The sequence below is a fragment of the Danio aesculapii genome, chromosome 21, assembly GCF_903798145.1.
Source record: "Danio aesculapii chromosome 21, fDanAes4.1, whole genome shotgun sequence".
Classification (NCBI taxonomy): domain Eukaryota; kingdom Metazoa; phylum Chordata; class Actinopteri; order Cypriniformes; family Danionidae; genus Danio; species Danio aesculapii.
Window position 1 is genome coordinate 10,088,517 of NC_079455.1, and position 13,999 is coordinate 10,102,515.

Consider the following 13,999-nt stretch of genomic DNA (forward strand, 5'->3'; position numbering starts at 1 on the left):
ATATATGCCACTATATGTATGTAGTTCCATCATATGTCTTTAATCCCTGAATATGCATATGGAGCATAGAGGCGGTGCTGGAAGGTTGCCGGAGTGGGCGGTGCTTGTGTGTGCCTGCAGGGCCAGGTATGTTAATCAGGTATTCATTAAAATTAAATATAAGATGAAGGGTTGAGGTGCGATTGAAAGCCAGGTAAAATATGTATCTAATTTTCTAGATTGCCACCTAGCTTTTAATTTCAGCAGGTACTTGGCAGAAATTTGCATGGCATTTAGGCACTCATTATAATATTAATCTTCCCACAAAAGTTGCACAGGCTCAAAGGTTAAGCATGATTCCTACATTAATTTTAATCTTACAATGATTTGAAAAAAAAAAATGCTATATAAAGATTCTCATTTACAAAGGTCCTCATTTGCTTCACTAAGTGGTTCATGATGCGAGCAAAGATAAAGTATTTAAAGACAAAATATTGTATTGACATTTTTACAACATGCTGTAGTGGTTTTTTATTTACAATCAATATAAGGGGTGCCCAAATGTTTTCTTATGAAGGACCAAAAACCAAACTTGAGGCTAGTGGGCCAAAGGTGTATATATAGTTATGTGTATATACTATGTTTTAAAAAACAGACTAGAAAACCTTGCTTTATATGAACTAATCCAATTATTACTAATAATTTTTTTTTTTACATTTAATAATGAACTCATTAAAATAAAAACAAAGTAATCTAATTTATAACAGAATTACACAACACTATAAAAAAAACCTGTCATTTTACGTTTTTTTTTCCGGCGGTTGGGGTGCTGAAAAAACCCAACGTAAAATAACGGCCATTAAATTACAGACATTTACAGTAAAATAACAGACATTAAATTTATAGAAATTTCCTTAAATTTAAATTTCTGGTAAATTTCTAAATTTACCATCTGTTATTTTACGGTAAATGTGTGTAATTTAACGGCTGTTTTTTTGTGTGAATGAATCAGATTTTTTAAAACTGTAAACATGATACTGACGGATTGAAGACTAGGCTGAGATGCCGGAAAAAAAAGTTAAATAATGGCCGTTAAATTACAGACATTTGCCATAAGATATTGGATATTAAATTATAGAAATTTCCTTAAATTTAAATTTCAGAAATTTACCGTCTGTTATTTTATGGTAAATGTCTGTAATTTAACGGCCGTTAGTAAAAGTTAATTGGTTATCTTTACTTTTGAGTCTTTATTTATTTAAATGAACCAAGTAATGTAATTTTCTTGTTTTAGCAGAGGGAACATTGCTTTTACTAATTTAAATAAATCTTATTAGTAACAAATTAGTACATTTCACTTGAAATGTGTTATTTCACTTTATTTTAAGCAAGTTTACTTTATTAATGCTTACTGATGTCAGTGCTAGTGTTAGCACAACTATGATTTTCTGATTAAAACGTCAATCATTAATGCTGACAATAAAAATGCCAAGACCAAAAGCATGAGTGCTGCTCTTCTGCAAGCTGGTAACCTTAACTAAAAGACATACTCAAAACTCTTCTTAATCTACAAACTAATGATGATCAAACTCTAATAAGTCTTTCTCTTAAGTTTAAACACCTTAAGATTGCTTTTATTTCCAAAATAACTTTCTTTTAATTCAATCTCTTGCAAAGCATGTTGGAAAATATCCATTGCGACATATCCATTATTAAAACTTTCTAATATTACTAGGATTGCGACTATTAGAAAATATTTAAATATTACGAGTAAATGAATATTAATGAATGAGTGATATTTGAATGAATATTAATATTAAACTCTTTTTTTTTTGTACATTTCATGTACACTGTACATTCACTGTACATGTATACTGAAAAAAAATGATGTCTGCAAAACTGTTGCAAACTATGTAATTGGGTTGAATTTAAACAAAAAAATTAAATTGAGTAATGTTCAACTTAATTTGTTTGTTTAAATTCAGCCCAAATAAATTGTTTACAACCCCTTAACCTAAAAAAAATTAGTAAATCCAAGGAATCATCTTTGAATCATTTCAGTGTATTACATGAAGTAAACGTGTAAATATTAAATATGTACTTGGAAAATTCTAGTTGTCCTTGACACTTAATATTACAAAGTGTTTGAAGTTGTACCAAATATTTTTAAGTTAAGTTGAGTTAACTTAAAATTTTAAAGCAACTGGCTGAAAAGAAATTGAGAGTTTATTCAACCTCAGTGGTTAAAGTGCCAGATAATTTTTTTAAGTTGACTGAAAAGGCTGGTTTAAGTCAAATATACATTAACCTCAACCGCACAACTTTAACCTCTGAAGTTTAAAAACTCAATATTTCTTTGCAGCCGGTTGCTTTAAAATTTTAAGTTAACTCAACTTGTCAATGTTTGACAGTGCAGGAAGTAAACACTTAAATGAAGAAACCCAAATTGTACGTATCCTCAACAGATTTCATTATTTTCATTGAAAAAACCTTTCTAAACATGCAGTTAAATAGTTTTTATGAGTAAACTCATCACTGAACTCAAAAATATGTCCACCTAAATTTGAATTTTAAACTGAGTTAACAATTCGTTGGATTTTTGTGTAGTGGGAAAATATTAACAATTAATAAACCATGCTGTTGATGTCACACATAAATAAGACATATAAATGATCTTTGCTGTGTTTTTTAATGATGGGTGCATAATGAAATAGAACTATCAGAACCATAATAGTCTTCAAGAAAATGTAAGCAAGATTCAAATGAGGTCAAATGTTTAAAATGCAGAACTCTATCTTTTTTTAAGTACCTAAAAGGCAAGGTTATATAACCACAGAAGTGCTTACTCAAAGCAGACAGTAATGCTAGTTCACCTTAGTTTACCTTTATTACGTGTGGTGGAAATAACATTAATGTTCTGGATCTGTGCTTCTGAACATCTGTGGATCTGTGCTTTTCATTTTAAAACAGATTAGGCTAAAAAGATATGCCACAAATCTGATTATTCATATTATTTAATCACACTTTATTTTAAGGTATCCCTTATACACTCAAAAAATCATTACTGTTTAAAACTACCTGTTTAAAATGGGCTGAAACAACACAATTCTTGTCATTTCTTTGCCCAGTTTATTTGTTTTGGTTTCAGCCCAATTACATTTGTAAACCATTAAGTTAACTTAAGTGTTTTGTGTTTGGACAACATGAAGGAATTGTGTTGGTCAACTACATTAGGGGATTTGTACACTGTAAAAATGCAGGGTTCCACACAATTCATTCATGTTGTCCCAACACAAATTAAGTTAACACTTTTAACAAATTTATGTGGATTGAACATAAAAAATTAAGTTGTATCAATGAAATCTCAAGAATTGGGTTGTTTCAGCTTATTTTAAATAAGTAGTTTGAGTTTGAGTGTACACTGTAAAAAGTGATTAGGTACTTAAAGCAAGTAAACCAATTGCCTTAAAAGCAACAAGTTGACTTTACAAAAATAATGTAAGTAAACCCATTGTAACTTGGAGCTGTTAAGTTTACTTTTTTATTTTTTATTAATATGCAAATTGTATTCACTTTTTTAAAATAAAAGTAAAATAATCACTTTTTTCCCAATACACATTTATTATACTTTATTTTTCCAGCTTTTCTGTATCTAGCAAAATGACAGTAACTAAAATATATCTGCTCTTCCAGACTCCAGTGTGTCTTCTAAATTCAACACAGGCTATAATTGTACACTGTAAAAAATGCAGGGTTCCACACAATTCATGTTGTCCCAACACAAATCAATTAAGCTACCTGAACACATTTAACACACTTATGTGTATTGAACATAAAAAAAATTAAGTTGTCCCAATGAAATCTCAAGAATTGTGTTTCAGTTTTTTTAAGTGTAGATTTTATAGACTTAACGAAGCATCAAATAAGTAATATTGTAATAATTGCAGTAATTATTTGAAAACAGACGTGCTAAAATAATCTGACACTGTAAAAAAGGATTAGTTAACTTAAAAAAGGTGAGTACAATAAGCAGAGTTATAAAAATTAAGTCAGCTTAAGAGTTCCAAGTTAAAATGGGTTTACTTAAATTGTTTTGTAAAGTCAACTTGTTGCTTTTAAGGCAATTAGTTTACTCGCTTTAAATACACTGAAAAAATTATTCAAAGATGATTCCTTGGATTTACAAATTTTCTTTACGTTAAGTGGTTGTAAACAATTTATTTGGGCTGAATTTAAACAAACAAATTAAGTTGAACATTGCTCAATTTAATTTGTTTGTTTAAATTCAACACAAATAAATTGTTTGCAACAGTTTTGCATGCAACACTTTTTTCAGTGTAACTAATCACTTTTTACAGTTTAGTTCCCAGCATGCTTTGAGTAAGATTAAGTTAAGAGAGGGAAATGTGTGTTTAAAGTTAATAAAAAGACTTGTTAGAGTTTAATCTTAACTTTAGTTTGAAGATTTAGAAGATTTTAACTGTCCTAAAAATAGTTCTGAGAGTCACAATCAACTGAATATGTAACTTATGAAATATGCTTAAAAATGGCTCTTTAATTCATTTAGGATAACTTCAAATAAAACTAAGAGGCTTCGAAATGTACATAATAGATATACATGATATTATCAGACCTTTGAGTTTAAGTTAAATAAAAATACAAATGTATTTAAACTTTTATTTGATAAAATCATGTTGACCCAAATCAATTGCATTTAGTTGTGTAAATAGCTTTTTTAGTTGTTGCTAAACCAGTTTATTGGATGGAAATCCTGCCCTCAATTAAATTGAGTTATTTTTTGAGTGAACACATGTATGTCTATATACTTACTATAGTAATTAATTCTGCATAACTAGCCCTAATTCTAACTCTCATGTAGTCCTCATGTAATTAATGTTATTTAGTAGTTAAATAAATATGCACGCTGTAACAGTAAAGTGTCTCTAATATTATTTTTAAATCTCTGTTGATATTAGAGTTGAATTTGTGTTGAATATTTTTTGAAGACCTCCACTCCTATTCAAAATAGGATTACATTTCAATAGAAGTGTAATAACTTCCAATAGTGGTCATTATTAACATTTTTAGAATTCCTTTATATAATGAACAGTATCATCATACTTAACAAACAAACTAATAGAAGAAAGCGTCTCATTAAAATTAAAGCAGTGATTAAAAGTTGAAGACGTGGAATAAACGTGTCTATTATGTATGCGTAAACAATCCAAAAAGTTGTATTTGCTTTTGATTGTGAACACAAGTCCCCGCCCAGCGCTGGCAGATGGCCAATAATAATTGAAGGCGTGTGCCGCGCCGCTCCTTATTGGCTGGGAAAGCTGTCACTCCGGGCTGTAGTGGGCTGGCTAATTGAATCGCTGAGTGCGATACACTTCTATCCATCTCACTCGCGAGGAAGGTAGTTGCACATTACCGAACGTCAGCAGGCGCTACCGGAGACGCATGAGAAACGACGAGTGAAAGCCGTGAAACAATCCGAGGAGCCATCAAAGGTGTGCTTGACTCAAAAGTACGGAAAGGAGGAAACTTCGCGTAAACTATGGCCGTATCCGCAACTCCTCCGGTGCTTTCACCGACCTCCACTCCCGGGGGCGCGAGCAGCCTGTTCCGTCCCGACTCTCTGTACTCCAGCCCAGCCGAGTCCCCACGACTGACCAGCAGCATGATCAACTCTTTCATCACCGGCGGCGGCAGCACGAACGGAAACGGGCCCGGTGGTGTCCACAATAACGAGTGTAAGATGGTGGAGGTGCACGGGGTGAAAGTGGCCTCGTTCACCGTGGACGGTCAGGAGCTCATCTGCCTCCCGCAGGTGTTCGACCTGTTCCTGAAGCACCTGGTCGGCGGACTGCACACCGTGTATACCAAGCTGAAGCGGCTGGATATATGCCCGGTGGTGTGCACGGTGGAGCAGGTGCGGATCCTGCGCGGACTCGGGGCCATTCAGCCGGGCGTAAACCGGTGCAAACTCATCACCCGAAAAGACTTCGAGACACTTTATAACGACTGCACCAATGCCAGGCAAGTCTTAAATCACACACAGCCTATGCATTTACACTCAAAAGTGTGGAGTCTGATGCTCTTTTCAAGTTCATCCAGAACTAACAGTCGAGTTGTGGTGTACTTTGGAAAAGTTTGTAGCTAACACTTTTGACGCAACTTGTTTAAAAACGTCATTAACAAAATAACATTCAATACAAATATGAATAAATAGTAATATATAGGAATTACTCGTTTCTTACTTTTCTTTTGTGATACAGTTAAATTTTAAATGTTCATTTTTATTATGCCAATAATTTTAAATATGTTTTCTATTTAAGTTATTAAAAAGTGCTTCTCAAAAAAAGAATAAATGCCTAATATTGATATTTTATCTACAAGTAGTTTTAATTATTATTATTATTTCATTTTACCAAGTATCCACCTGCACTTTTGACCTCTTGTCCGTTTCAGAACAAGTGATTATCCTTGTAAAACGCAGTAAAAGTTATTGTAAAAATAATGACAGCTTTCTCCATATTCAGCAAACATTTTATTATTGTTAAACTCTGTTTACACTTAGCCAATTGAACTTGTAGTGATCTGTCACTAACTGATGGCACAAAACAAAGTGAAAGAGTATAATTATATAAAGAAAAACTTGATCGTTTACTTTTACTTTTTGTTTTATAACAATTTTTTTATAACAATTATGGAGAAGTTACCTTTTATTTGAGTCCTTTCTAATTTAGTCTTTTTCGTTAGGTTTTCATTTATCAAGTGACTACAATGCTTATTACACTTCAAAAAACACTACATTAAGTGTTTAGAAACTTTCAATAGTATTTATGCATACATATACATGCATACATTTTGCTCTAATACGGTGACAGCTCTTTGGACTAGGGGTCAGACTTCATTGTATTTCACTTCTATTATTTGCTCCACTGAGTCAGGCTCACATGAATAGACATTAACATTTAATGCACTTTTAACCTATCCATGACCAGATCTCGAATCCTAGTTTGATTCTCCATTCGTCTGCATGATGTCCCATGTCTTATTGGAATAAGGTGTTGGGCCATGTTGCATAAATCACAGCAAACACCTCGCCAGGATCTGTGGCTCTTTTTGGTGTGAGGATGTTATTCTTAGCTTGTTATCATGAAAGACGCATTAGTGTTCTCAGAGTCCTCTAGCAATATCAACTTATGTGTGTCTACAGTATGTGTGTGTGATTGGTGTGTAGGGACTCGAGGGAGCTATATTTCTTGAAAGACCTTTATCATCCAAAGGAGAAAAAAGTCTGTATTTATAGGTTCATATGAAAAGAAGATCTTTGATTTCTTTTTAAAATACGCTTAAATGTAATTTGACTTAGGAACAAAATGATTATCATATTTACATATATATACTTTTTAAAAAAATATTTAATATGTCATATTTTGTACTTTCATCCATAAAAGTTCACAACCTGTAAGGCTTATCTGCAACTTCAGCAACTCTATGTATTCTTCTCCATGAAGTGCTTTGCATCGGGTCTAGTATTTTCAATTTTCTATTTCCATTTTCTTACTTTCTCACAGGTAAAAGGTCAGATATTGAAAATTGGTTGGAGGGAGCAGGTTCAGAAACGTGGTGCACTTTTTTGCCCAGTGAAAGTGTGTGTGAGGAGATGAACGCATGTGTGTTTAAGCGAGAGAGAGAAAGAGCGCGTATCCAGATGGCCATTCTGGGCAAGGTTCGGTAATTAACCTTTTAACATCCCCAGCACAACCTCCAGAAGAATCCCCCGTCACTTTATTGGGCTCTGCGCAGTTCTGAATCAATCTGCCGTGCACATCTAATTAGAAATGAGGAGCGAGGAGAAAAGTGAGCGGGGGAGAGACCGTTTTTACAACATTATTTTGTTTAATTTTGAGTCCAGGCAAAATGGACAATAAGAGAATAAGGTGCGGAACGCTGCACTTTTCACTCTTCTGTCAGATTGCAGCATACGGTCGGATAATGAAATTGCCCGAGCAATGGGCCGCCCTGAAATTGAATTTGCTCCTCGCCATCGTTGCTTTACAGTTCACCTTCGCAAGCATCGCTTTTATAGTCAGATTTAAACATCATCCACCGTCCCGCTACCAGATGGCTGAAACTAATGTGTGTGCTGGCCTCTCGCCTCCTCTCTCTCTCCTCTCTTCCTTCAGCACAGGCTCATTGGGAAAAGGGCTAAGCTGGAACAAATGGGTGTCTTTTGCATCAGCTTGTACAGGATGGCCACAGTGCTGCAAGTGAGGACCATCACTTGCTTGGAGATAGCAGTGTTTTAAACAAATATCTGACTACTTAGGGAGTGTTCAAACAGGGCGCATTCTAGTACACAACTAGAGAACAACAGAATTAAACGGGTCACATTTTCACAAACATGTATGCAACACGGCGTTCCTTTTGTGCATGTGTAATACACCAATTAAAATGGATAGGTATTAAAATTTATGATACTGGTTCTGCTTTCTCTTAACAAATCCCTAGCAGGTCCATTATTTAATTATATTTTGTGCTTTTGTACTTTTGTATTTTATATTTACGGCTTTGACAGATCATACACTCAGAAATAAAGGTACCCGATCTGTCACTGGGGTGGTACCTTTTTAAAAGGTACACATTTGTACTTAAAGGGTCCATATTGGCACCTTAAAAGTATAAATTAGTACCTAAAAAATTTAAGAGGAACCCTTTTGTACTTCTTAGGTACAAATATGTACCCTTAAGGTATTAATATGGACCCTTAAGGTACAAATTTGTACCTTTTATAAAGGTACCACCACAGTGACAGCTGTGTACCTATATTTCTGAGAGGGTAACCCCAGCATAACAGATGTATTAAATCAGATATTTTAAAACAATTATTGCTAAAAGTGCTTAAAAAGACAATATTAACAGACTTTTTTGAGGTGACATTAATATAAGATAAAATATAATAAGATTACAGTCTAGTTACACTTTGAAATAATGCAAATGATTTATATAAAATTCACTTATTACTTAATTATGAATCTGTCATAACCTGCATGTCAGTTAATTGAGCTTGAATTGATTCACAAATGTATTATTAACTAAATAATAGCTAGTTATTATTGTTTATTATTATATAATAAGTCATTAAGTCGCAATGTACAAAAAAACATCTTTAAGTAAAAAATACAATCGGAGTTTTTGATTCACTAAAGAGAACAATAATCATTCGATGGGGGAACGGACTGCACAGAGACCTCAGAAAAGTCTTCCATCCATTTTAGAAGCCCAAAGGGGAACCAAAAGTCATGCAAATAGCATTTTAAAAACATGGACAAAGTCTGTTCTGGAATATTAAGATTTACGGAACGATTGACGGATGATGTCAAGATAGGGAGCTCACTGTGTTTTCAGTGAAAGCCTAAAAATACGCAACCGGATCTGTAACACACAAAGTGTCCAAATCAGCAAACGCACGCGGCACTTACGGCCCGCTTTTTATGATTTCTCAGCTCGCAATTGATCTCCAGGTTTTAATGCATTCATTATTTATTAAAGCGAAATTTGCAAGCTAAACATAACACTAAACTAGTTTGCACTTGGGGACTGCACTTAGGAAATTGAATGGGAATTACATTAGAGATGAACATCTGTGCTTGCTCTCCTGCCTCTTCGCAAAGGTGGATTGGATTAGTTTAACTATTTTTTTCCACCCCAAGTGCAAGAACCTCCGAAAATAATAATCAAAAAGTGCAGAAAGCTCTTGTCCGCTAACATTTATTGCACCGCTGTCCAGAGAGTTACTTCATGCGAATAACATTATAAAAAGGAGAGAAGCATCCCTGCTTGCATGAATGCCAATCACACTTTAGCAGGAGTTGCAGGAATTGTCAAGTTAAATCATAAAGCGCATTACTTGTTCGAAAGCCTGTCATCTTTTTTTTCGTCTCTTGAAGCGATTTGCTTTTTTTAGTCATTAATTTAAAATGTGTCTAATTCCCATCGTTGCCCCAGGCGCGCGCTACCATCACACTGCGCGTCAAAAGTGCTGCGATTCTCTAAGATTCCCTAAAATGCACAGTTTGACACCTTTAAGATGCATGTGATGTATAATTATCATCTTGTGAACGATTTTGAATCGTGCTCAATGTTAAAACTCTAAATAAATTGGCCAACTTTAAAACGAAGTAATAATAATGACGGACAACTGCTAATACACACAATTACCTTCACTTCTCCTCTGAGGCGTGCGCGCTCCAGTGCGTGACCGCGAGCCTGCAGGTCTCCGAGTTCCGTCGCGCGTGCACGTTTGCGCGCCCGGTCCATATGGACAGCAGCTCAGCGCCTGTGGCTTCGCCCGAGGCTGTAACGCTCAGCACTGCCCGGACACCCGAGACACCCCGCTGTCTCATCAAATCTCTTCAGATTTTTCGCTCTTCCTTCGGCGCACCTTAATGTCAGCCATTAATTATACATCCACCTTTTTTTCCCTCCGAGTTTTTTTTTTTTTTTTTGCAGATTCACTCTTTCCTTTACCCTTTCTGCACAGTAAATTATATATTAGATAATCTCAAGCATCAAGAGGGGCTTTAGTGTGTCTGTATGTTGGTATGTGAACAGCTGTCTTATCTCATATCCAATGACCCCCAAAAATATGAACACTCAAGCTATATGTTTTGTCTTTTTAAAATAACTATTTTATTTACTCAAAAAAGGATGTTGACTGTTTGTTCAAAATACTTACTGAAAATGAGCTGAAACATAATTCTTTAGTTTTTTCAGACAATTTAATTGATTCATGTTTAATCCACTTAAATTTATAAAAACTAATGAGCTAACCTAATTCCTTCATCTTGTGCCAGCACAGATTAAACCGCTGTGTTTTGTACAATGTTAGTTTTAAAATGTAACAAAATGATAATACCAATGAACAAAAAGATAAACACACAAGCTTCGCAAAATCCACAATCACACAGGTTTATTTTGTGTGAATTTTGGGGATGCTCTGTAGGTTTCCATTGTTTTTGTACTCTACAGAACTGTATCTTTAATTGCCCTATCAACCGTACACCCCTTGTGTGCAGTTTCTGAAAAAAAAACACACATTCTGTATGATATAATAGATGATATATAAACGGGGGCATCAGTAATGTCCTCATAATTCATATCTTTATAATATCTTTGTCATAATCATGTCATTATACAGTACACATGTGTGTCCTGATATGTAAACACACACACATTATCACATAACTGTGTTGTTACACTCAAAAAGTGATGTTTGCTGCTTGTTCAAACTGCGTATTTAAAATGAGCTTAAAAAACACAATTCTTTAGTTTTTTTGGGGGCAATTTAATTGATTTATGTTTAAACCACTTACAGTTGTAAAATCTAATGAGCTAACTTAATTCCTTCATTTTGTCCCAACACAAATTGAACCCAGCATTTTGTACAGTGTTAGTTTTAAAATGTAACAAAATGATAATACCAATGAACAAAAAGACAAACACACAAGCTTCGCAAAATACACAATCACACAGGTTTATTTTTTTGTGAATTTAGGGGACATTGCGTAGGTTTCGGTTGTTTTTATACTGTACAAAACTGTATTTTCTATTGCCTTATACCTCAACTGTACACCCCTTTTGTGCTGTCTTACTTTCTGAAAAAAACACACACACACACACATTCTGTATGATTTATTAGATTATATGTAAAATGGGGCATCAGCAATGTCCTCATAACTCATCTTTTTGTAATACTTGTGTCATACCCATGTCATTTTACAGTACACGTTTGTGTCCTGATATGTCACAAAATACACACACATACACATGGTCACATGTGTGTTGGTACACTCCAATAGTGGTGATTGCTAATGAGCAAAATGACAAACACACAACAAGCTTCGCAAAATACACAAACACACAATCACACAGGTTTATTTTTTGTGAATTTTAGGGACATTCTGTAGGTTTCTGTTGTTTTTTTACTGTACAAAACTGTATTTTCTATTGCCTTATCTCAACCGTACACCCCTTGTGTGCAGTTTTACTTTCTAAACACACACACACACACATTTTGTATGATTTATTAGATGATACAGTATATACAATGAGGGCATCAGTAATGTCCTCATAATTCATCTCTTTATAATATCTTTGTCATAATCATGTCATTTATACAGTACACGTGTGTCCTGATATGTAAACACACACACTATTATCACATACATGTGCCTTTACACTCAAAAGTGATGTTTGCTGCTTGTTCAAACTTTGTATTTAATAGAAGCTGAAACAACAAATTTTTTAAGAGTTTTTTGAGACAATGAAATAATTGTTTTATGTTCAATCTACTTAAATTTGTAAAAACTAATAAGTTAACTTAATTCCTTCATCTTGTCACAACACAAACCAATTGTGTGGAACCCAGCATATTTACAGTGTAGTACACTGTAAAAAAAGAGTTGAGTTCCACACAATTCCTTTATGTTGTCCCAACACAAATCGATTAAGTTAAATGAATTTTTTTTTACAATTTAAGTAGATTGAACATAAAACAATGAAGTTGTCCCAAAAAACTCTTAAAAATTATGTCCTTTCAGCTTATTTTAAATAGGAAGCTTGAACAAGCAGCAAAAAAACGATCAAATTTGAGTGTACACTGTAAAAAATGCAGGGTTCCACACTATTCAACTATGTTGTCCCAACATAAATCGATTACATTAACTTAATTTAAGTAGATTGAACATAAAATAATTGAGTTGTCCCAAAAAAGTCTCAAGAATTGTGTCGTTTTGGCTCATTTTAAATAAGTAGCTTGAACAAGCAGCAAAAAGCTATATATTTAATTGTATCTATGTATGCTGCATGATGTATTCAGCAACATTCTTACTGCATATGTGCGTAACAGTCCATTTAATCTCTGACCATGCAAGTAGGACGGATATAGTTTGAATCACAGGTGTTTGAAACAAATTTGCTAAAGACAAGCAGCTATCCGGTCTTACAGACTGGCTATTTGGTCCGTCTCTGTCTCTTACATGTTTGAGACGTGAGAGCACTTAACTGCTGACGGGCTCTTATAAAACAACTTGTGGCCATGTGAGTTCTCATTAATGTTGGCGGGTGCCTGTTCCAAGCCACAGCGCTTTAATAACTAGTCCCATGCGTAACCAATGAATTAGAAGCAAAGCAAAGACACATGTGGTCAATTAGTGATGGAAAGGCGCTACTTGAATCTTTTCGGCGCGGAAATCACGAAAACAAATTAAGAAGGCCGCCACGTATATGAATCTGCACAGATTACATATTGACATCCGCAGTCGCTAAATGATGTTGGAAGAGCATTTAGAAGCCGCAATTATGAAGTTAGCTCTTAATATATACTGTCTCGACGGAGATGAGGAATAGCAGGTGTTCGCTGATGCGCAGTGATGTGGGAGAGAGATATAAGAGGTTAAAACGGACAGATGGATATGGCCTGTCAGAAATCTCACAAGAGGAAAAATGACACTTTCCGTTCACCGTCCGCAGACCTGCAGTTACGACGAGAGAGAAAGAGAGAGAGAGAGAGAGAAAAGAGAATAGTGTCATTTTGACTTTGGGAAAGTCTCCTCCTGAGCTTAATGACACATCTGCAGCCGGGCTATATTTATTACAGTCATGTAGAATAAAATTGATTGTCTCCTAAAATTAATTTTTGCTTTGCCTCTAGCAGTGCTTTAATGGAGGACACTAGGCCCCGTGCAAGAGTATTGTTTAATCACATTAGTATCACAGCCCCCAGGACAGCGGAGATAATTGTACAAACGAACATGGAAATATGTATCTCTAACTCTTATGATTGAATTATGCAAATGACTTATCTCCTGCCCTTCCAAGCACTAATCATCTAATTAGGACTGATGTTTTAAATGCTTGTTTTTGGATGGGGATCCAGGGGAGAAGCAGGAAGCAGAAAATTGAATGTGACACTGAAATCGGCAAAGTAGTTTGTACCGGAAGAGCTGGT

The 13,999-nt window shown here is 34.6% G+C and overlaps 1 protein-coding gene across 1 annotated transcript in view; it reads left to right on the forward strand.

Moving 5' to 3' along the window:
* Positions 1-5,374: 5,374 nt before the first annotated feature.
* The window catches only part of dacha (dachshund a), a 272,381-nt gene continuing 263,756 nt past the window's right edge, over positions 5,375-13,999 (forward strand). Inside the window, exon 1 of the mRNA XM_056446236.1 lies at positions 5,375-6,018. Within this exon, the coding sequence (XP_056302211.1) occupies positions 5,537-6,018 (482 nt within the window). The 5' untranslated portion in view covers positions 5,375-5,536. The remainder of the gene's footprint in view (positions 6,019-13,999) is intronic.